We start from the raw sequence: 25,172 nt of genomic DNA, 5'->3' as shown, positions 1-25,172 counted from the left end.
TGCAATTACAATCAAACAGACTATTTTTATTCACATCTGGTCTATAATATCTTGGACAACACACAAATTAACTCAAAATGGATCACCAACTTAATGCAAAAGCTGACATTATAAACTTCTAATAGAATACCTTGGGCATATGTTCAGCTTGGACATAGTCCAGCTTCTTCCAACATTCAGTGAACATTTATTAAGCAATTAGTCAATGTCAATTACTCTGCCTTCGTGCTGGGGATATGGCGAGAAACGATGCAGTCCCTGATGCCAAATGTGTTACTTATGATCTCCTAGGAGCTCTTTATGGGTTTGTCATTAATAAAAGTAACCCAACCTCTTTGAATACATGTCTATTTCTTGCCAATACTACCTTGGGTTGTAACCTAAGTACCATGGTCCTTTTGGGCTCATTTACTGATGGAGTAAGGATACTGTCTGCTATATGCTAACATTTCTCTTACCAAGCATATGGGAAGAAGGACATCAAGCCCGGGGCAAGTATAGGATGAAAGAGTAAGTATCAATTTCTGGAGAGTCCCACGGATAAACACCAGTGTTGAATCCAGACTCACACACTGTGGAAGAGTCAGCCAGCTGTGGGTCCAGGTGGTAGGATTTCCTCAGCCAGCCTGAGGGAACTGGCCAAGGGGAAGGAATTAACACTTGCATTTAACCCTCTGCTGCAGGCCTCTTCCCACACTGGTGTTGACAAGGAGCAAAAACGGGCTGGCTTGAATTTCTTCCCCTTTATTTTCCCTGACCTTTGGGGAGGGAGTGGCTAAAAGTTCAGATACAGAGGAAGAAAGGGATAAAAACAAAGAGCGAGGGTATCTGGCTAATGGAACAACAAACTGGAGACCCAAGGGAAGTGGGCCCCTCGGAGCCTGGGAGGAAACAGGAAGTGGGGGGCTGGGAGGATGGACAGACAGATGCCTGTGGCTGCTCAGGGCAGGACTAGGAGGGGGTGTGATTATAGGGGATGGACTCTGGTACAGTACCAGGAAGGACTTTCGGGTAATCTGTACCTCCAATGCCAGCTGGGCTGCCAAACACAATGGCTCCCTCCCATGCCAGGTAGTGACCCCCAGTGCCCTATGCATGGCTCTCTGCTCAAGAACAGGGAGCACCCCCTCCCCCAGCAGAGCAGCTGTAGGCAGAGGCGCTGAAGGAAGGGGGGCAAAGTTGCATTTCCCACCATCCCACCAGGTGGAGAGCATTGTTTGTGGCACCGAGGAAACGCTTAGCCCTGACTTCAACACAGGAAGCCCTTAACCATTAACAGTGCTCACTTCTTCCTCCACCTTGGTGCCCTCCAAGCCTCTGAGTGCTAACAGGGTTGAGTAATGAGTCCAGGGAAGGTCAGTACCTACGTCCATGGGCGAGGAACACAGACACCAGACACGCGGGCCTCTCCAGCCCCAAGCCCTTCTGCACCCACTCTCTCAGCCCCACCCCCTCCAGCGTGATCCCAGGAATCCCTACAATGTCATCAAAACCTAAGCAGAAAGTCTGACAGCACAGGCTCCCCGAGCTGTCCTAACCCATGCGGAAAGCAATGACGTGGACGTTGTCAGCAGCTGGGGGGCAATCGCTGGGACCCCCACAAGGCTTTCTGAAAGGCTGAGTTTGCACACCCTCAGCACCACGTTGATGGACCCCTGGGCTCCGGGGAGACACTTCGGAAGCATGCTTCCTAATCTAAGCATGAAGGCAACCTTTCTAATGTGAACATGTTTCTCAGAGCCTCAGGTGGCAGAAGCTGTACTTTGACTCTGAGTTGGTTCAGGGAATGTGTTTGCACGTACGAATTCACGCTCCGGTCCCTGCAGCAATCCCAAGGTCCCCCAAGGTGACCAGGACCAGCATTGCCCGATAGGGTAGCCACTACCCACGTGTGCCCAGTGAGCACGTCAAATGTGGCTCAAAGACATATGGAGTTCCAAAGACCTAGTGCAAAAAAGCACACAAATATCTCATGAATAATATGTATGTGGATTCCATGTTGAAATGATAATATTTTGCATATATTGGGTTGAATAATATATCTCATTCAAGTTAATTTTCCTGGTTTAACCTTTTGCACTCGGATGTTGAGTGTGACTCGACACGGATAGCATTAGAATAAAGGAATCGAGAGAAAAAAGCGAGCGAGTGCAAAGGGTTAACATTTTCAAGGTAGCAACTACAAAATTTACGATGACGTCTGTGGCCTACGTTACGTTTCTATTGGACAGGGATGCTCTAGAGTTTCCACACAGGGACACCTCCTCTTCCTGGACAGAAGGAAGGGGTCCCCACCAACTGAATCAACTTCCTGCCGCCAGGCATCCCAGCGAGCCACAGAGCTGACTGCACACGGGCCAACTGCTGTGTGTGGGTTTTGAAAGGTGCTAGAGCCTTGAACCATTTCCTGCAAGTGTTCCGGCCTTCCTTCATTCCTTCCAAGGCGGGTTCAGCAATCTGCGAAGGCACGTGGGACAGAGTGTTCATGCGACCCCACAATCACCGTCTGGTGGATTTGGGGGTTTTAAACAAATAATAAGCAAAACCACAAAGGGCTAAAAAGAGTGGGGAGACACCCGCCTGGAAACTCCAGCACCGTGGACTTAGGGAGGATTCTCACGTCTGTGTTTGCATATTTTCCAGTGTGCTGAGCTTAGCACTTTCTAAACAGGTCTCATGTTCATCCCCACATGGATGCTATGGGGTGAGTATCTGGACTTTGCCTTTTCCCTGCATTACATCTATACCCAAAGGGAGAGATTAGCCAGAAAGCAATTCCTTATTTTTTAGAAGACCCCAAAAATGGTTCTGTTGTGTGCGTGTGTGCGTGCACGCGTGTGTGTTCCTATGGTCTCATCCACCAGCATCTTTCCAGGATCAGAAACATTTGATCATTACCTCAGGAGACAAAAATCTCCTTTGAAGTTCAGTCCAGTAACTGTACTCATCCTTTGAAACGGACGGTGAGGGAGAAATGACACTGGAACCTAATCAGTCATTTGACCAGCGTTTGGGCGGCCCTATTCCTTATTAGGCATGGCCCAGGGTGACAGAACCAAATGTCGTCAGCTGCCTGCCCTGAAAGAGCTGATAATCCCACAGGAGAGACACAGAGCAAGCCCCAGAGTGTGAAAGGCCGGCTGGGGTCCTCCCCAGATTCCTATGTGGAAGTTCTAAACCCCAGAACCTCAGAATGGAACTGCACTTAAAGGCAGGGTAATTAGGAGGCAATTTAGTTAAAATGGGTTCCTCGGGGTGGGCCCCAATCCAATGTGAGGGGTGTCCTTATAAGAACAGGAGATGTGGACACAGACAAGCACACAGGGAAGACCCCGGGAGGACGCAGGGAGCAAGCAGCCATCTGCAAGCCAAGGAGAGAGGCCTCAGAAGAAACCAAACCTGCCGACACCTTGACCTTGGACTTGTAGCCTCCAGAACTGTGAGAACGAAATCTGTCGTTTCAGCCACCGGGGTGTGCAGTACGTTATCAGGATGGCTCGAGCTGACAGACACCAAGCAACACAGGTGGGAAGAAGGCCCAGAGCCTGCCTGGGGTGGGGATGGGGTGAAAGGAGGAAGCAGGGAGAGGAATCAGGGTGGTGGGCCGTCATACTGGAGAGGGAGGTAAGGTTTGCATGGGTGAAGCTAGTGGGAAGGGAGCAACAAGAGCAAAAGCAAGGAGTCTGAAGGCACGGGGCTGCCTGACCGGCCAACCCACGGCTTTCAGAACAGAGGCCAAGAGACCAGCGTGTCCTACTGCTCGCCGTTTCCCCAGGGATCAGCACAGCATCAGTGGGCACACAGTGGGCGCTCAATAAATGCAGTGGCACCCATCATTTGCCATCTCAAGGGGAACGCGTTGAGAGTGAAAGGGTAACTATTAATGGCTCTGCTGGGTCAACAGGTGTAAACCAGGCCTGTCCCAGGCACGCCTGGACATGGGCCACTACATCAGTGATGCGTGTAGAAGCGAACTGAAAACAGAGAAGCGTGAGGTGCGAGGGGCCAGCTGGAAACTGGCCAGGGCCCCCAATGCAGGCGTGAAACAACCTGAGCTTCTCAGAGGCGGGCCCTGGTCTTCCTCTCCCTGCACCCGGCAGAGCCTGGCACCCGCCATGTACGGGTACTCGACGCGTGCTGGTGGGCAGCATGCATGCACCAGACTTCGAGTTCCTCAAACGAGGATTAAATGACATTTATTTTTTTAAATGTTTGAGGCCAAAGACCAACGGAAAAGACCGAAGAGGAGGAAAGAGACGCTCCACACCCCTTGCCCCTCCCTGGCCCGGGGCTCACAAACACACACCTGAGCTTCCCTCTAGCCACAGGGCACATCAGGTACAACACACATGGCAGCAGCGGTGAGTCCAGTTCTCGGACCGACATGGGAAACCCAGGACCAACTGGCCTGAAGGCAGACCTCCCAGAGCCAGGGCCTCCCCGTCCTCAGGCCCTCAGACCGACTTGTGCGTGGTAATTACAGTGACCATCCTTTCCTGTGGGCTGGGCGCTAAGGTTACGTAATCTGTTCCAGGAGCAAAACTATTAAGGTGCCAGATGGGATTCAAACCCAAGACTTAGCTGCTGATCAGCCGTGAGGCCTTGAGCACATTAAAGGCTCACAGTCTGAGATTCGTCAACTCTATAATGGGGTTTTATTTTACTCTATAGATATACTAGAAGCCCGGTGCACGAAATTCATGCACGGCGGGGGGTTGTCCCTCAGCCCAGCCTGTACCCTCTCCAATCTGGGACTCCTGGAGGGATGTCCGACTGCCCGTTTAGTCCCGATCCTAGGATCGGGACTAAACGGGCAGTCGGACATCCCTCTCACAATCCAGGACTGCTGGCTCCCAACTGCTTGCCTGCCTGCCTTCCTGATTGCCCCTAACCGCTTCTGCCTGCCAGCCTGATCATCCCCTAACCACTCCGCTGCCAGCCTGGTTGATGCTTAACTGCTCCCCTGCCAGCCTGTTTGCCCCCAACTTCCCTCCTCTGCCAGCCTGGTCACCCCTAACTGCCCTCTCCTGCAGGGTTGATCACCTCCAACTGCCCTCCCTTGCAAGCCTGGTCCCTCTCAACTGCCCTCCCTTGCAGGCCTGGTCCCTCACAACTGTCCTTCCTTGCAGGCCGGGTGTCTCCCAACTGCCCTCCCCTGCTGGCCATCTTGTGTCCACATGGGGGCAGGATCTTTGACCACATGGGGGCATCTATATTGTGTGTTGCAGTGATGATCAATCTGTATATTACTCTTTTATAAGATAGGATAGAGGCCTGGTACAGGGGTGGGGGCCAGCTGGTTTGCCCTGAAGGGTGTCACAGATAAGGGTGGGGGTTCCCTTGGGGTATGGGGCAGCCTGAGCGAGGGGCCTGTGGTGGTTTGCAGGCCTGCCACACCTCCTGGCAACCCAAGGGGAGGCCCTGGTATCTGGAATTTATTTTCCTTCTACAATTGAAACTTTGTAGCCTGGGGTGGCAGCCATTTCTGTGGCAGTTAATTCACCTTCTACAATTGAAACTTTGTAGCCTTAAGCGGGTGAGCCCGGCCAGGGTGTGCGGAAAGCTTTGCTTCCCCTGTTGCCGCCGGCAACCCTGGCCTGCTCTCTCAAGCTCCATTCTGCCGCCATTTGTTTGAATTTGTTTACCTTCTATAATTGAAACTTTGTAGCTTGAGTGGAGGCTTAGGCCTGCAACGGCTATGGAAAGCTTGGCTTCCAAGGTTTCTATGGAAACCTTGCTCTCTGTGGCTGTAGCCATCTTGGATTGGGGTTAATTTGCATACTCGCCCTGATTGGCTGGTGGGCGTGGTTTGGTTGGTGGGTGTGGCTTATGTAGCGGAGTGATGGTTAATTTGCATATTACCATTTTATTAGAGAGGATATGTAATTATAACAAATATAATTTTAAGTATAATAATAATGTCACTGGGTTCTAAGAGTGACTAAATGTGCATAGAAAACCACACTGTAAATGTTCAGTGACAGAGCTATTACCACTGTTACGTTACTACGGATTTTCTTGTTATTTACACAGCCCTGATGCATTTATTTTATTTGTTTTTTAAAATGCTTTTATTGATTTTTAGAGTGAGAGGAAGGAAGAGGAATAGAGAGATGGAAACATCGATGAGAGAGAAAAACCATTGATCAGCTGTCTCCTGCACACTCCCCATAGGGGATTAAGCCCTCAACCCGGGCATGTGCCCTGACCAGGTGATACTCAACCACTGAGCTACACCGGCTGGGCCCTAATGCTTTTATAAAAAGAATGTGCAGATATTAAAGTTTTATGTCACCCTCTTTCTCATAAAACTTCTAGGACACACATGGATCGATTTTTCTCCTTTGTCCACCACTATTCCAACTCTCATGACATGGGGCCAACCACCTGCCACTTGGAAGGGGGGGGTCTCTTCTCTGTGGGGGCATCCCTGGCTATCAGTGAGAGAACCCTTTCTGCCATCCCACTCACTATAACCAGAAAACTCCCCATTCTTAAAATCAGAGGTCACCCAGGAGGGGGGTGCCCGGCAATACCCTGCCAGTCCTTCCTGCACAGATCAGCACTGGGCCAGATTCAGTCTCAAGAGGTGAGGAGACTCCCAGGGTTCAAACAGTTCCCTTCACCAGACCCCTCCCCTCCTCCATGCAGCTCAACAATCAGCTCTTCTCCCAGCCAGGTGAGAATGTGCCTTCTTTAATCAGAACAAACCAATCCCGGTTCACAGAGCAGGATTGATATTTCCTTTGCATATTCCTCTTTGGGGTGTAGAGGGCTGCTGAACAGAGCCTCAACATGTATGAGGGATGAGGAATAGTGAGCTTGATCAATTTTTATTTTTATTTTTAAAAATACATATTTATTGATTTCAGAGAGGGAGAGAGAGATAGAAACATCAATGATGTTCCATGATAGGAACTGTTTTATTATCGCTGAGCCAGATTCCAGAATTTTGCTAATAAATGATGCTTTTTGGAAGAAAAAAAAATCAATGATGAGAGAGAATCATTGCTCAGTTGCCTCATGCACACCCGCTACTGGGGACTGAGCCTGCAACCTGGGCATGTGCCCTGATGGGGAATCCAACCGTGACCTCCTGGTTCTTAGGTCGACGCTCAACCACCAAACCACACCAGCAGGGTTTGATGGATTTTTAAAAAATCGTTTTCATTATTTTAAATGGAAACTATTAAACCATCTAATAATTTCAGTCAAAATACAGAGTGCCCCTGAACCAAACGTGCAGATCTTAAAGCTACGGCCTGGTGGTGAAACTGACCCGGCAGACTTACTTTCCTATTCTTTGTCAACTCAAAAAGCCACAGGAAACAAGAAGAAAAGGGCTCTGCTAATCAAAACATCTTGGTGTGGAAGGCATGACTTGAGTGATAGGAGCAACTTAGCAACAAACACAACAGACACCATGGTTACTGTGGGGGGAGCTCACTGTAGCTGGCTTGCAGGAGCCAACTGTTGAATTTTCAGAGGGTTTACGAGTCTGTGGTTAACCATGGCCATTATTAAAGTTGCATTTACGGTAAGTGAAATAAGTCAGACGAAGAAAGACACGCTATGATCTCACGTATATATGAAATCTAAAAAAAAAAAAAAAAAAGAAAAGCCAAACCAAACTCATAAATAAAGAGAACAAATTGAGGATTGTCAGAGGAGGGGACCAGGAAGATGGATAAAAGTGGTCAAAAGGTACAGTTATAAAGTGAGTCCTGGGGAAGCCATGCACACCACGTGTTATATATTTGGAAGTTACTAAGAGAGTAAGTCTTCAAAGTTCTCATCATAAGACATGGTGGCCAGTGTGATGCCCTGCCCTTCGCCACACCAGGATGGCCACCTGCCCCCACAAGTGACAAAGCAGCTGTAGTAACTTTGGGTTCAAGCTCCCTTGAAAATTCCTCCCGCCACAGGAAAGCACGGCCTTGGGGACATCTGCAGCTACTCAGAGAGCCGCTGAGCTTTCCCAGACCCTGGAGTGGCTTTTCTTCCTTTTTGCATTCATCCTTGTGATCAGCTCCCTTCACAGTGGCTGGCGCGTGGTTTTGCTCACCAAAGGTTGCTGAAGGCCTCTAGATAGGGTGTCACTCATCCTCACAGTTGGGAATGATGCAACTGACCCCGCCCTGGGCCTGGCCTGGCCTGGTCCCTGTACAGACTCAACACTATCCCCCTGGTTTCCTGGCTCCCGAGGAGGCTCCCGGGTGGCCCGTGAGACATAAGCGCCTGACCTCACAAAGGGCTGGCTTTCTCGGGTGTTGTGCAGGACTCCGGGATGGAGCGCAGCTAGCACCCAGGTAAATACCTCTGGACCGGAAAACAATGCAGTCATGACAAGACACTTGTCTGTATTCTTCAGCATGGGCCATGCATCCACAACTCTCTGCTCCATCATCTCATGCCATCGCTTCCCAGCTGTAGGTCCACAGAGACCTGAGCAGGCCCCGCCCTGATCGGATGCTGCCTGTGACCCCACACTCCAGCTGACCCAATTAGTCCTGCCAACAAGTTTCAGTTTGACAAGCATTTATTTTGTGCTGACCTTTCTTTCTCAAAGCAGGGGTCGGGCAGCTCTGAGAAGACAGGAAGCGTACAGTGGTGATATGGGGCAGAAATAGAATGTTGGGGACCAGCTATAATTGTAAGAAATATCAATCCTGCTCTGTGAACTGGGATTGGTTTGTTCTGATTAAAGAAGGCACATTCTAACCTGGCTGGGAGTTGCACATGGGACTGGGAGCTCACCTGGAAATGCAGCCCACCCTCCCCATCCGGGAGCTGCCTGTTATCATGGAAAGACTAACAACCTTGTTGCAGAAACCAGAGCTGCCAACCCTTTGCATATCACTAGCCCTTTAAAGACCCAGCCTTTGCATACCCACAGGCCTTTGCAAATCTTCAGACCTGTAAACTGCCCACTTGGCCTATGCTTTGCCTACTTCCCCATATAATCTCTGTCCTTCTACCCCAATATAGGCAGCTGGCTTATGGGGAGAGGCAGAGCAGACTTTTGTGGGTGACCCGCTGCTCTCCCATGCTGCTGGCAGGATTGGAATAAACACTCAGATAATTCAACCCTGTCTCTGCTGAATTGGCTCAAGTAGTGACAAGCAGCACTGACCATTGACTGTCCGGTTACAGTGGCATCACCAAGGACAGTGGCTGGCGGAGGACACTGAAGACCTGTGGACTGACTGAGCCTTGAAGAACAGACCGACCTTCAGCAGGCAGGAGGGGGCGGCACAGCCAACCGCAGCCGAGCACGCCGGGACTTAGGGCTTCCCAAACGGGGCTCAGGGCCTGGTTTCCACGGCCCACGGGCACTGCTCTACAAAAGGGCTGCCATGTTGGAAAGTGATTTCCCTGGAGTCCTCTGACTGCACCGGGGAGAAAGTTCCAGAGCGGTGCCAACTGTCCTCCGTGCTTCCCTAGCACTCCATAACCGCCCCTCCTAACACGAGAGCAGGCTGCTTCTTCAGACACTTGGCAAACAGTGAAATCCAGTTAGAATTCAATGACGTTGTTGTGTCTTCGACGTATTTCTTTTTACAGTTACTTTCTATTTTGGCATGCGGTAATTGGTTCTCTGCTTACAGGGGGGCACAGCGTTTCTGTTTTAAATTACTTTAGTTGAGGCTGGAAGTCAGCTGATTTAAAGAAAAAAATGTGACCGGTGTGGCTCAGTTGGTTGAGCACTGTCCCATGCAACAGGAGGTCACGGTACCGTTCCCAGCCAGGGCACATGCCAGGGCTGCAGGCTCGATCCCCAGTAGGGGGCGTGCAGGGGGCGGCTGATGGATGTTGCTCTCTCATGGATGTTTCTATCTCTCCCTCTCTCTTCCTCTCTCTGAAATCAATACCAACATATCAGAAACAAAAACCCTGGGTCTCTGATGACTGAAGAGCCAGAGACGCTGGGGTGAGCCGCAGAACCAAGGCAGGAACCACAGGGCTCGTCCCCAGAGGAAAGGGTCCATTCACCTGGACCAGAGCCCAGGGCACATGTGATTCAGAGGATGAGGCTAGGAAGGTAAACTGAGGCCAAGTGGTAGAGAAAGCCTTGAGGCTGACGGGAGGTGTGTGGCCTGTTGACCACGAGGATTCACCAAGGTTTCCAGCCCCCTTCACCGGAAGGGGCCTGTCCCCCAAACTGGGCTGGTTTGGGGGGAGGAGAGGAGGAAAACTGAGGCATGTGGACTGTGCGGCAGAGAGGCCCAGCAAGCGACTGGCCGGGCCTCAGCGCTGATGACCCCAGGAGGGCCCTGAGAAGGGACCTGGCAGCCACAGGAGGAGGGGGCTCATCACAAACCCTATACTATGTCCTGGAGGCCCCACCGGGGGCAGGAACCGAACAAAACACGGGCCACGCTGTGCGCCCGGAGGCAGGTGTCAGCCCCGGCAGTCCTCAAGGATGGAGATCCTTATCACCATATAAGGCATAAAAACCAGGGAGAGGAGGAAGGGGGAAAAAAGATTGGAATAGGCTTAAAGAAAAAAAGAAAAAAGAACCTAAAGATAGCCTAAACAAAACACGCCCGCCCGGCCCGGCCTGCCTCCCTGTCTGCCGGCCATATGGTGTGCGATAAGCCAGAGCGCTTTTATTTATCTTCCTCCGCGGTCTATTCGACCCTCCGACAGGCTCCACTTGAGGCAAAGGCTGCGACAACCGGCTCCCAGGCCTCGCTCCCGGAGGCAGCCAGGCGGTGATCCTCCCCCCCAGCCCTGCTGCCTGTCTCGGCCCCACAAGTGCCCTGGCCTCCACAGCTGTTTCCCCACATCTGGAGAGACGACAGGCCAGGCCAGCTGGGCCGCACCGCAGAAAGCCAGCCAGCTCATTAGCGCTCACCCTCGCTGGCTTACTTGGCCATGACCAGGGTCCTCTGCTAGGACCCAGACAATACCCAGTAGAAAGAAACACACACACACACACACACACACACACACACACACACACACTCACACACACTCACACACCTCTCCTTGTGGCGATAAGGTATCAGACACCTTGAGTGCTGCTTAACAAGGATGCTGCCTCGAACCGTCAACGCCTCAGGGCGTACGCCTTTGTGATGTAGCCACCCACCCCCACCTCCCTGCATGAGAAAATGGTCAAGCAATAATGATATCTGCATTTCGCCAGGTCAAAGTTCATTGCTGTTCCCTACCGTGACCCAGACAATCACATGAAGGTCTATGCCAGCTCTGTACCCCAGAGTTCTAGCCTCAGCCTCCACGCTCTATGACCAGCTCTCACTCTCTCCTCTCGTCAGCCACGCTTGCACTGAACGGAGAAGTGTGACGCGGGGGGGGGCGGAGGGGGGAGGGCGCAAGGGGGCAATGGATAGGGTGCGCCTCCAATAGGACGCCCAGTTAAATCTGAATTCAGATAAACAACAAATCCATTTTATTAAATGTTAGCCTTTCTCGGTTTATTTTTCAGCTACAGTTTACATTCAGCACCATTGTGTCTGAGTTCCAAGGGGATGGTTCGACAACCCTATACTTGGCAAAGTGTTCCCCCTGATGTTGCCAGTGCCCACCTTGGACTCTACAGTCACTACAATATTAGTGACTTCATTCCCTGTGTGGTCCTGGGCATCCTCATGACTACTTCAGCAAGTACATTTCGATAGAGGTGTATCACAGGCACTATTTGGGATGTACTTACACTCAACCAGGCGTCCTCAAACTACGGCCCGCGGGCCACATGCGGGTGTTTTTGCCGTTTTGTTTTTTTACTTCAAAATAAGATATGTGCAGTGTGCATAGGAATTTGTTCATAGTTTTTTTTTTAAACTATAGTCCGGCCCTCCAATGGTCTGAGGGACAGTGAACTGGCCCCCCGTTTAAAAAGTTTGAGGACCCCTGCGACTAAACAAATTATTTGTTGTTTATCTGAATCTCAGGTTTACCCAGAAACCCTCTAGTTGTATTTGCTAAATCTGGCTGCCCTGGATATCAGGGAGTGGCAGGACGAAGACCTGGGGCCGCCCTGCTCTTTCCCGGGGAACCCTGGGGGGCTGCCTCTGGCCCTCACCTCAGGGTCACTGTTCCCCAAGGGCACTCTGCAGAGGCCTTGCAAGCTCTGTGCGGCCCTATCTCTCAGCCAAAGCAAGAAGCCCTACACTAGAGCCCTGAAGGAAAGCATGTGAGGGAGACCCAGCAGGAGGAAGTCCCAGGGAAGATGCCCCGCCTCCAGGAAGATGCCCCGCCTCCAGGAAGTACAGAGAGACCAAGCACAAGTACCTAAGACCAGGCCATGTTAGACTGTGAGCCTGTGCTGGGCAGCCTCGCTCCCCCAAGCCAATGCAAAGTAACACCGAGAGGGGTAGGTGGCTGGTTGGCTTAACAGGAGCCTGAACTGTTTCATTAACTTACTTATTTATTTATTTACTTATTTATTTTTATAAGAGAAAACTTATTTGGGAAGTCACGGAGGTAGAAGTGAGTGGGGAAGAAACGGGCTCAGGAGAGAAGTTACAGAGGCAAAAGAAGGGGCCCTTGGAAGGGGCCTTAGCAGAGAGAAGGGTACAGGTAACATGCCTCGGGGGAGGGGGCGGATTCAAGGGTGTGCTCCCGGGAGTATCCAGTGCCGAGGAATGGCCAGCCACTGACCCACAGGCAGAGGCAGAGAGCACGGGAGGTGGAAGGACCCCTGTGATCCAGGCCACGTGGTAAAGGAAGTGAATGTGGGCTTTGGACTCTCACAGAGCCAGCCGGTGTCCCATCAGATGAATACACTGACTGCTCTGTGTCTCAGTGTCTGCATCTCTAAAATGGGCACAGTAATACTTACCTTGAAAGGTGGTTGCAAGAATTAAACATGACATGATGAAAACACTTAAAGGACCTTGCATGGAACCTGAACACAGCAGGTGCTAAGCATTATTATCACTTGATTGAGCTATACACTGAGTGGCCAGATTATGATGATCTCTGAACGCATAATAATCTGGCCACTCAGTGTAGATCCTATATAATAAAAGGCTAATATGCAAATTGTCCCCTCGACCAGGAGTTCGACCAGCAGGCAGGCCGGCCAACCGCCCATGTCCCCTCCCCCTGGCCAGGCTGGCCGGACCCCACCCATGCACAAATTCATGCACTGGGCCTCTAATACACACACACACACACACACACACACACACACACACACACACACACACTGAGTGGCCAGATTATTATGCGTTCAGAGATCGTAATAATCTGGCCACTCAGTGTATGCAATTGCCAATATTCTAACAGTCTTCCTGACGTACAAAAAGGGCCACTTCATGTAGTGTAACCTAATATTATTAGCCAGTAGCTTTCTGATGATCGCAAAAATAGTCCACAGAGTAGGGGTGAAGTGTCATTCTATTATTGCACTTGCCCAACCAAATGATGATAACACTTACCTTCAGTTGCTGGGTCATCCATCCTGAGGGCTTTTAAGGGCGGGATGGACTGTTTTATAAATGGCTTTCACCCGTCCTTAGGGCAGTGGGTCTGGGCAGGTCCCAGCACGAGTCCGGGCAGGAGACGGAATCCAGCCGCAATGAAAGGCCTCTCGGGGGCATGGACTCGTGGGCTCTGGGCCAGGCCAAGTGCCATGGATGTGTGCCCCATTTCTCTATACACAACCCAGAAACATCTAGAAGCAGCTGTTATTCTCCCGCTCTGGCAATAATAGAATGATACTTCATCCCTAATCTGTGGACTATTTTTGCGATCATCAGAAAGCCACTGGCTAATAATATTAGGTTAAACTACGTGAAATTGCCATTTTTGTAAGTTAAGACTGTTAGAATATTGGCAATTACATATAGCCCGATTAAATGATAAGAATGCTTACTGAGCATCTTCTGTGTTCAGGCTCCATGCAAGGTTCTGTAAGTGTATTCATCATGTCATGTTTAATTCTTACAACCACCTTGCAAGGTAAGTATTACTGTGCCCATTTTATTTATTTATTTAAATATATTTTTATTCATTTCAGAGAGGAAGGGAGAAGGAGAGAGAGAGAAACATCAATGATGAGAGAGAATCATTGATTAGCTACCTCCTGCATGCCCCCCACCGGGGAGGGAGCCTGCAACCCGGGGAATGTGCCCTTGACCGGAATGGAACCCGGGACCCTTCAGCCTGCAGGCTGACGCTCTATCCACTGAGCCAAACCAGCCAGGGCTACTGTGCGCATTTTAGAATTGCAGAAACTGAGACACAGAGAGGTCAATGTATTCATCCGACTGGACACCAACTGGGTCTGTGAGACTCCCAAGCCCACTTTCATTCCACCTACCCTGTGGCCTGGATCACAGGGGTCCTCCCACCTCCTGTGCTCTCTGCCTCTGCCTGTGGGTCAGTGGCCGGTCATTCCTCAGCACTGGGCACCACCAAGATTCCCGCCCTGCCATCGCCTGCCGACGCAGGGCCCACTCTGTAGCTAATCAGAGGCTGGCCTCCTGAATTAGCAGCAAAGTGTATTTAACAAACCATTTCAAGAGGAGAAAAGCATTTGAGCGTTTATTTAGAGTGAGAGGGGAAAGAAGCCAAAGAAATGCACTCCTAAAATAAACACAAAGTAATCAAGGGAGAAAAATCTAGTCCAACCAGTTTTCAAACGCCTTACCCAGGACGATGAGCTAACACGTAGTGGACCATTGAGAAGGCATCAGGTGCAGTGCGATCCAGCATCACTGCAGACCCAGAAGCATGTGCTTCTGTGACTCTCCTCTGAGCAGATTACCGAGCCTCCTCGAGGGGAGAGGAAGAGAAACCTCCCGAAAGAACAAGTCAAAGACAGAGAGGGTGGACTCATCTCCTGTCCCACCCACCACAACGGCCCTCAGGGACCGAGGCCAGCGCGATAATATAAACAAAGGGCTGTCAGACTCAAACGTTACCACAAGAAGAAAGGAATGTCCTCCTGCTTGTGACGATTTCGGAAGTCAGAGCGTACGCAATGCACCATGAAAGCAGCTTCCACAGTTCCCCATGAACGTGGGCAGGCCTCCAAGTCGGAGGATGCGAAGCAGGACTGACCTTCACGTGCGCCACGTAGTGATGGCACGTCTCCTCCATGTGCACCAGATGCAGCTTCTCTGAGACCTGGCCCACGGTCTCTCCCAGCAGCACAAAGTAGACCCGGGGCGGCTGGCTCTTTTCCTTTTTCGCCACATCCGCCGTCAGGATGTAATTCAGGCCTGCCAATGAAGAAGGCCGAAATGTCAGGGAGGACAGACACACGGGGTCAAGGCCATCTGCGCTCCTCCTCACGGGATCACGAGTGCATCTCACAGACACCTAACCCTCCACTGCACAGGGGCCTGCTGCCCGGGCCCACACCTTCTCAGCATGGCGGAATCCAGAGACAACCGGGGACCCGGCCTTCCTGCTGGGCCTCTGTGCATCACACTTCCTGGCTCTCCCCGATTTAAGCCTCATGACCTATCAACGGAGCCACCGAGACCCGCGTCAACCATCGGCTGTGCTCAAGGCGATCAGGGTTCTGCAAGGCAGACACGCTGTCGAACCCACAGAATAGCACGAGGAGCTGCTCCAACGATCCGGCTGCCTGGAGCCGTGGCTTCTACGAAGCAATGGGATCTATGCCCAACACGAGGGAGGAAGCATCCAATCATTTCCCACTCACATGGCAGAGGTTAGGCCGTGCTCTATAATCACGCCGTCCACTGGGTGTGCACCACTGGGTACAGACCGTGTGCCAGGCACGGTGTGGGTGCAGGGGGCGCATTGGTGAACCACACAGACCAAACCCCCTGTCCTCACAGAACGGACACTCTCGGAAACTCACACACACACACACACACACACACAGTCTGAAGCTTTCTCCCCAGGCGGCCGCATGCGGTCATCACACATGGTAGAGTGCCTCCCATGTTAACAAAACCATGAGGCATGCATGAGGTGCCCTCCCGCAGAGCAAAACTCATCACCTACGTCTGTGTGTGTAATGCCAGCTGGCAGAGCCTGCTAGGACACAATCTGGGACTTTTTTAAAAAAAAAAATACTTTATTGATTTTTTACAGAGAGGAAGGGAGAGAGAGTTAGAAACACTGATGAGAGAGAAACATCAATCGGCTGCCTCCTGCACACCCCACACTGGGGATGTGCCCGCAACCAAGGTACACGCCCTTGACCGGAATCCAACCTGGGACCCTTGAGAGTCCGCAGGTCGACGCTCTATCCACTGAGCCAAACCGGTTAGGGCACAATCTGGGACTTTTTAAAAAAATGGTCACAATAAAGAATGCACATTGGATGAACTCAAAAGGTTCTGCCTCTGTTATTTGAGTCTGTTAGAAAATATAGGACAATGTGTTTTACTAGGTAAATATGGCATTAGTATCAACAGGCCTATTTCACGGCTTGTCTGTACCAAAGAACCCCGTTCCAGAGGTCAGCCCCTTTGCACCACTCTATTTTAGCTGCTTTGTGGGATAGGACATTTGTAAAGTGAGAGAAAAGGAACTTTCTGTCCGTAAGCGACCATGCAAGACTGCTGAGCAATGGGAAGGCAGACAGCCCGGCCCCTGCCCCGGCCCCACCCCCCAGCCTCTTCGAAGCTGGGCTCTGGCACCCTCACGCCCACGGGCACTGACGTTTGGGAGGCCAGGCACCCGGCCTGGCTCTGGCTTTGAATCCCAACACAGGGCTCAGCCACCAGGGGAGGCATGGAGCAGGAGAGAGGAGAGTGACCTGGGCTGGCACTCGGCAGCTGTCACCGGGCATGCTTTTGATGCCTTTAATGGTTTTCCTGGGCCTCTGCCATCTCAGGCATCTTGCCATGCCAAGCTGGCGGATTCCTGGGCAGCAAGGGCCAGTCTGCCCCAACTTGTTTATTGCAGCAATAGCCGATTTCCACGGAGCAACCTGGGACCTCGATCATCCCGGGAGATACTATTAAGAGGAAAAGAATGCCTGTGGGAAAGTACTTCAGCAGAGAACACACAGGAGCCTATGCAAGAGCTACACCCCGACTCCCTTGCCGACAACAGCGGAAAATGGGGTACATGCGTAGAATGCCAAGTGTTTGGGGCAATCCTAGGGACCAGCTAGTCCAAACCCTCATTTTTCAGATGAGGAGTTGAGGCCCCCAAAGCGAACATGATTTGCTCCAGGCCAGAGAGCCATGCATCTCAGGGCGGAATCTAGACCTCCCCAGTCTACCGTGCAGGATACTCCTCCCACCCGGGTTCTGGGTGCATTTTTTATAGGGCCTGACAAAAAACACACCTCACCTTTTTGAGTGCACAGCCAAAACAGGCGCAAAGATCTAAAAGTGAACTCTGGCCAATTTACTTTTTACTGGTCACCGCTGCTCTGAGCAGCAGCCCCACAGTGAGAAAGGATACGTGTAAGTGAAGTAAGTTTCCTAGTTCTGTTTAGCAAGATCAGAGCTGGAGGTGGGCGTCGATGGAAGAGGAGGCAGGGGCCTTGGCAAACCACTGTGGTGGTGGCAGCTGCCAACCGGGGTCTCTGGGCAGCCCCCTCCCTGCCTTCTTCCCAGGGGACAGTGCTGTGGCGACCCTCCCTCGGTAAGGGCGACCATGCAGAGAACACAGGTTTGACCCATCTTGCCGGCAGCGAGCTGGCTGAGCTCAGAGACAGCCTGGGCGGAAACGAACACAGGAAAACAGAGCGGACCATAGCGGGGGCCCCACCCACATCCTCTTGGCTTTTCCCGCTTCTCTGCTGTCCAGCCTGACTTGCCACTGCCAGCACCTGCACCCCCTTTCCCGAGGGCTTTCTGGTGGCTCTGCCCAGGTGCAGGACAGGCCGGAGGCACCCAAGGGCTCCTGTGCCCAGAGCAGCCCTCAGGAGTTCTTGACAAAGACCAGCTGTGGTCCTCAGAGCCCCACCTCACTGCAGAATCGCGGACGCCATACACTGAGTGGCCAGATGATGACGATCTCTGAACGCATGATAATCTGGCCACTCAGTGTATATCCTATATAATAAAAGGCTAATATGCAAATTGTCCCCTTGACCAGGAGTTCGACCAGCAGGCAGGCCGGCCAACCGCCCATGTCCCCGCCCCCTGGCCAGGCTGGCCGAACCCCACCCATGCAGGAATTCATGCACCAGGGCTCTAATAAATAAATAAATGTATACACACACACACACACACACACACACACACACACACACACACACACTGAGTTCAGAGGTCATAATAATCTGGCTACTCAGTGTATATCCCTCTTGCGACTCCAGGGATAGGAGAAGCAGCTTAGTTACTAGAGACTGAGCCGAGGACCACAGCCGCGCCCTGTTTGAGGCGGCACGTTCACCTGCCAGACTCTTCTCAAACGTTACCGTGTACAGATGCAGACAGGCCGAATCATCCAATTCCCTGAGCGCGATCATTTGGGGAGCTTTTCATCTTTAAGAATTACCTACTTAGTGCTCCTCCTTGATTTAAAATTTACTTTGACGTTTTAAATTACACAGAAAGAAGTTCCCTCCATATCAAACTCTCTCTTCTAGAAGGAAGCAGCCCCCAGGAGACGCAACGATGGCAAACCCAGCCTGAGTGAGGAGGTCTGGGAGTGGCCTGAGCGTGGCTGGTAGTTTTCAACAGCACCCACCCCACGTGTGTCTGAAAGGGAGCCCCGAAGAAGGGGAGGAGACGTGGCAGAAGCAGCCAATCAGCCTGCTCGGTGAGGGTACTGGGCCCCGGGGGAGGGTGCCCCACTACAGGCAGCCCAGCCAGCCGCCCCCGGGACGGTGCTGGTTCTGATTAGGACCCTCCCCAACAGCACGTGTCACGTCTGCAGGTTTGCCTCCTGGCAGCTTGTGTCCGTGCCATGTCCAATGATGTCATGTTGATGGAAAAGCTGATCAGCCCCAAGTACTCCTTCCAGCCGCTTCCTGCCCCTGCCCCCAGCTGGTTCCCCAGGGCCCCCCTGGACCAGGAAGAGGCCAGCTAGCTTGCATCAACCCTGGCTCCGGTCTCCTCCAGCGAGTTCATTCCCTTGCTCCGTCAGAACATGATTTCAGCGGTGAAATTCAACTAATACATTCTCTTTCCAGTTACTCTGAGGTCCCCTTAGAGCAAGCATGTCAAACTCAAAGGCTCACACAGGCCAAATAAACGAGGCATGCGGCCTACGGGCTGCGAGTTTGACATGCTTGTCTTATAGAGTCTCCTAGGAGAGGAAGGGAAAGGACTTCCGCTTCACTAGTTTTCCTGAGTTTTCTCCCCACACCAAAGAATGAGTGGTGATTGTCACACCAGGTTATCCCATTCCTCATATCACACGGATTTGCTTCATTAACCCACCCCTATGCTCCCGGAGAAACTGGAAGGAGCCAAGACAAATGCACCCCAAAAGCCAGAGGGAGGGTGAGCGATCAAGTCTCCTGGTTTCAACCCTATTTCTGCATTGGCTTGGCTGACCCTGGGGCCCAGCTGCTGGTCTGGAGGGAGGGCAGGCACCCCTGTGTGCTCGTGGCTTTGCCCGGCTGACGGGCGCCATGGAAACACAGGACGCAGAATCAGAGCACAAAACACAACCACTTAGGGCTCATCCCGCCCTGGTTCTGCTCTAGGACTCAGGTCACAGCCCAGAAAGGCTGGCTCCTTCTCGGCCCCCAGAGACTGACAGGCCGGTGGAGGCTGCAGCGTGGCCAGCAGGGGTCGGGGACAGAGCCCTCGGGGGCAAAGCATTCACCACCCTTACTATGGCATCCAGGAGGCCCCGAGGAGCCACGGCCACTCCCCGAGCCAAGAATGAAGTGATTCATGAGACATGGGATGGGCAGACCTCTCACTCGATGCAATGCACCATAAACCTGTTCTTGAGGCTGCTGGAGTTCGGTGCTGTGTCTGCCCCCCAACACTGAGCCGAGGGGCTGCCGCGAAAGGGGCTCAGACACACCCAGAGGCAGCGGCAGCGGCTGTTTCTGTCTGGATCATCTGCCTCTCCCCGCCCCCGATCGCAAGCTCCATGAGGACAGGCCTTTGCCTGGCCTCTTCCCGGCTCTGCGCCCAGGACCCAGCACCCCGCCTGGCACTGTTAAGAACACAGTAATGATCTGCCGACTGACGGACCCAACAGGCGCTTCAGTATCTCCACGGGACTGGACACTCGCTGCGCTGGTTTTGGAGGCTGTTGCCTCTCAGCTCCAAACCCGTCCTTCTCCCTCTGCGGTGCCGGGAGGGGGCTGGGCAAACTCATTTCCGCTTTGCCAGTCGCCCTCTGTGTGGCTCTGCCAAGATGGAGAGCTGGGGGCAGGGGCTGCAAGGCTGGAGGAGGGAGAAGGGGCTCGCTCCGTCCTGCCTGCTTTCCATCCCCACCGGCTTAACCCCCCATCAGTTTGTCACAGCAGCTGGCTCCAACAGCCGTTTATTCAAGTTTCAGTTTCTCCCCCACAGCCAGGCTCCCTGCACCCCCTCAGAAACCCCAGCAGCACCAGCTAGCAGCCCTTCCTCCAAGCTTTAGGTCCTAGCTTTGCATGGGGCTCTTCTCCCAGCTTCCAGGTCCCCAAGGGAGTGGACCCCCCCAGACGTAACCTTTGCCCTTGGTTCCCCTAAGTCAGTGGTCGGCAAACGCATCAGTCAACAGAGCCAAATATCAGCAGTACAACGATGGATATTTCTTTTGAGAGCCGAAAACCGACTTCTGCGCACGGGCCACGGAGTTTCAATCGCACTGTACGTGCGCGCCCGCACGTGGTCTTTTGTGGAAGAGCCACACTCAAGGGGCCAAAGAGCCGCATGTGGCTCGCGAGCCGCAGTTTGCAGACCACGGCCCTAGGTGACCAGAGGTGCTCAAAGCTAAGCCACCTGGAGGCTTGGTGGGCCCCACCCTCAGAGGGTCTGATTCAGTTATAATTTGCATTTCTAATCCCATCTGGGGACACCACCTGGTGCAGACCTAGAAGCGGTGGCTGCTTCCTGGGTTACTACCCGGCCCTCTGTGACCTGCTGAACCGACCCCCAACGTTACACTCCCTTTGTTAAAACAACTGCTGCGGTTTCTGTCTTCCTGACTGGACTCTCCCCGCGGAGCCAGGGCAGAGTCACCCCTACAGCGACCCTCCAGAGTCCCCACAGTTCGGCCAGAAGCCACAGCGGCCCCCAGGGGCGTGGCTAATCAGCTGGCCCTGAATACTCCCGTGGCCACGTGGGAGCCGTGGTTTTCCATGGCTAAAGCGGAAAGGGAAGAGGCGCGTGGAGTCCCTTCCCTGCAGTCCCATCCCTGTGCATATGCATGAGCCCCACCAGGTCCCAAGGGGGAGAAGAAACCAGAGACAAGGCAATAACACCAACTGCTGTGGCTCCCAAACCAGCCCCCGGGGGTGCTGCGGCCCAAGGCGGCGGCAGGTTGGTACCACTGAAGACACCACTCCGACCGCTGTCCCGGAGGCCTAGCTCCCCACCGGTGCCTCCTTATCCCACAGCCCAGAGGCAGCCCTTCGCTGACAATCCCAGCCCCGGATATGCACTCTCCTGTGTTAGGCCTCCGTGGTCAAAACCACCACCACCGGGGCTCCTCCGCAGCCACCAGCGATGAGAATGGGGAAAGCTCATCCTCAGAGGCCTGGGCGTGGCACTGAGCCAGCTGGCAGCACTGTCTGCTGGGCTAGGAGGAGGGCGGAGGATGCCCGGGGCCTGGACATCCCCCCACCCCTCCTCCATCTGAAAACCCAACCTTCCCGACGGTGAAGAGCCGGGGGGCTGCCTTCTATGCCCAACTCCAGAACCCCCGCCCGAAGCTGGACTCACACAGCCACCTGACACGCTTCCTTCCACCTCCACCTGACAGCCCATCCATTCCCACAACGGCTGCCCATACCCTGCCCAACCTGTCCATCATGCCACTGCCCGCTCATTTCGGGGCAGATTTCTGCATTTCTCCCTTTCTTGGGAAGGCTGAGCTCTAGTTCGTTTTCCTGAACGCCGGGGGGATCTGCGGCCCGCTGCCTGCAAACCCCGGGGGGAGGCACCGCCAGCAGGAACCCCGGAAACATCCCTGACTCGGTGGCTCATTACCGATTTCTCCGGGCACGTGCCTGCCGCGGAAGCGAAAGCAGGCGGTGACATTCAGGCAGTTCACGGGCTGCTGTCCGTCGCGACACTGGGGCGCCGTGATGTTGATGGAGACGGGGAGGAAGATGGAGACGTCCACCGTGATGACCGGTCTGGCCCTGCGGGTCAAGAGAGGAAGGTGACTCAGTCGTGCGGACCAGCAGCTGCCAGAACCAGACAAGAACTAAACGGACGGGACAAACCCTAGGCCTTCAGCCCAGCACTTAACGTGTGAAATCGTCCAAGAGACAAGGGCCCGGATGCTCTGTCAATACTTTTCTCTGGTTCTTCAGTTTATTTCCCAATAAATGAACGGTTCGCTTCCCAACAATAAAGGCAGGTGGGCTGTTAACGAAACACATCTGGTTGAAGCCATAAACGGACCACCGGGTGTTAAAATGTCACCAATTAGGTTCCGAGTTCCATTTCATCAGGAAGAAATGAGTATATTTGAGGAGTTGGACAGCTGATGGCACAACTTGAGAAACAGATGCACAATCAGGACCCCCCCCCCCCCCCGCCCCCAAGCGCCCTCACCGCCATTAGAAGCATGAGCTGCGACGTTCCAGGCCCGACCAGGGGGCCAGACCTCCCCCTTCAGGGACTCCCATCGATTCATTAAGCATTTTCCTGAAAGACCTTGTCTAAAGGAGTCCCAGCTGGTACCAGCAAAGCACTTCCGAGCGGATGGGACCAACCCGCCTGGCCTCCGTGAAACCCAATAAACATCCCCTCTCTTCGCACGGACACGGCCCGCCCCCCAGTGCGGGGTGGATGGGCATCCCCGTTGCAGCTCCCCAGAGCGGATCAGCCCATTGTGCTCTCCCGGCAAACATCTGCGCAGGGGCCGTTCACCACCTAAGCTGCGGCTTGACCTTCTCCTCCCCGCCAGGCCTCACAGAGAGACCTCTTTACCTCCAGGGGGCCCTGGCCTTTGTGCAAGGGGCTGACATAACAAGATTGAGGGGCATTCGCGGTCCGAGAACAATGACCTTCCTTGTGCACAGTGACCCCTCAAAGAGTGCCCAGGGTGACAAGACAGATGGGAACGAGGACCGACACCAGCTCGAGGGGAAGGAAGCTGAAAGGAAGCCTCGGAGAAAGAGGGAGCCAGGGGACACGTGGGGCCAGGGGATGTCACTGCGGCCACCGCGGCCAGGAGACGGGGTCCAGAGGAACAGTGTGACAAGTACAAGGGAACTGTGGGGCTCCCGGAGCAAACCCAGCTACAGGACTCGAGGGAGGCAGTGCCCGAGAGAAACCCAATATCCTGGCCTCCCAATGTTCTTCTGGGCTCGTCCTTGGCAGAGGAAGCTAGAACAACTTCTCCTGGTCACGGTGTCTGTACGGATGCCCATGGTCACTCGCTAGAGCCTCCCAGGCCCTTCACGGCCAGCTCAGGGGTTCCCCTCCCGTCCTTAGCAACCCTGGCAGTCGGTGCCCACGCCTGCTGTGGTCTCTGTGTTCACGTACTAATGAAGGTCGCCGTCTCTTTCCGAACCTGCCCCACCTGCCTGCAGGGCCCTCCAGTGGCTGGGATCCTGGCGAATTCACCCCGATTGGTCTCAAGATAGTAACTGTTCAAAAGCCCTTGTTCAATGGCTGCAAACGGTACTCCGTTATTTTAAAAGGGATTCCAAGCCACAGGTAAGCCCGAAGTTTCACAAAACAGACAGAGGTCCCAGGGAGAGCGGGTCTGCACCCCGGGGGAGCCCTGCCCTGCCCAGGATATGTCCCAGTCTTCGTACCAAAGAGAAGCCAGCGCCCGGCCGGCGTGGCTCCGTGGTTGAGCGTCAACCTATGAACCAGTGGGTCACAGTTCGATTCCCAGCCGGGGCCCATGCCCGGATTGTGGGCTGGATCCCCAATGTGGGGCATGCAGGAGGCAGCTGATCAGTGATTCTCTCTCATCACTGATGTTTCTCTCTCTCCCTCTCCCTTCTTCTCTGAAATCAATAAAAACGTATTTTAAAAAAAGAAAGAAAAGAAAAGCCAGCCCCTCCCATCACCCCAGGGGCCACCTGGGACATCTGGTGCCTCCGCTCACGGCAGAGGTTTGCAGAAGGCGAGGTGAACAGGAAACAGAAGGGAGCGGGCCAGACAGAATGATGAAAGTTGTTCAAACAGAATCCTTTGAAACGACCCGCGAGGACCTTCCCGGGCACATCTCCCTCCAACATCAGTTCCCTCCAACCTTTGTGTTCCAACTCCAAGTATTGTTTTTGGACCAGGCAGCGCCCAGAAATCTTTCATGGGCCTCTCTGATCACTTCCTTTGCCTCCATGGCATCCCACCAGCCGCCTATCGTCCCGCCACAGGACCTGGCCTCCCCGGCTAATCAGAGAGAACAAACTTCCTGAGGGCAGAGCTGGCCCTGCCCGCACTCCTGTGGGCGGGAGGCTGGGCCGCCCGGGGCCAGCCTCGGAGATGAAAGCAGAGGGGCACCTCAGGACAGCCACGCCCGTGTTCCCGAGATTTTATTTTGGGGGAAGCTGGTGGCTGGAATTCCTTCCGATGGCTGGCAGTCTAGCTCACGTCCAGGTGAAGAGTGAAGCCAGGCAGGGGGCCCTGGGCTCTCTCGGGGTCAGTGCTGCTGGCGGGGCAGCGATGGGTGGACAGAAAGAGCCTGAACGGCTGGAGACGACGCTAGCCTGGCAAACCTGCCTGGAAGCCACCCACGTCAGTAAGGTTTTCTCCAAGCTCAGCCCAAGGCACCCCTCGCCCGCACCCCGAGGACTCTCGGTGAGGACACGCACATTTGTGGGGGTTCCTGGCCCCACCAAACCCTGCGGTAACTCCCAGTCTACCCACCTTGCCCAGCAGCGGGGTCATGACTAGGACACACTTAGCACCTTCCAACAATGAGGGGCTGCTACGTAGGAGACAGGGGACCAAGAAGCAGACTCAGAGGGAGGCAAATAGAACCCAATTTATGTCAGAATTGCTCGCATTGACTGAGCACCGAGATCGGGTCCCGTTCTAAGCATTTCACATGCACTAATTCACGGAGTTCTCGTGAGAACCCCATGGGTCGGTACTACTACCTTGCTGAACAGATGAGAATCTGAAAGAGAGGGCATCAGACTCACATGCAGGCAGAGTCAGGCTTGGGACCCAGAG

At 53.5% G+C, this 25,172-nt stretch overlaps 1 protein-coding gene across 2 annotated transcripts in view; it reads right to left on the bottom strand.

Moving 5' to 3' along the window:
- Window positions 1-25,172, bottom strand: part of ITGA9 (integrin subunit alpha 9) — a 273,816-nt gene that overhangs the window by 184,889 nt on the left and 63,755 nt on the right. For both annotated transcript variants that reach the window (XM_079794406.1, XM_079794407.1), the window contains 2 exons: window positions 22,017-22,171; window positions 15,037-15,197 (listed from right to left, as the gene is read on the bottom strand). In XM_079794406.1, coding sequence (XP_079650532.1) covers window positions 15,037-15,197; window positions 22,017-22,171 — 316 coding nt within the window. The remainder of the gene's footprint in view (window positions 1-15,036; window positions 15,198-22,016; window positions 22,172-25,172) is intronic.

Source organism: Cnephaeus nilssonii (genome assembly GCF_951640355.1).
Source record: "Cnephaeus nilssonii genome assembly, chromosome: 17".
In the NCBI taxonomy this organism is placed as follows: Eukaryota; Metazoa; Chordata; class Mammalia; order Chiroptera; family Vespertilionidae; genus Cnephaeus; species Cnephaeus nilssonii.
This window is presented reverse-complemented; position numbering and strand designations above follow the sequence as displayed.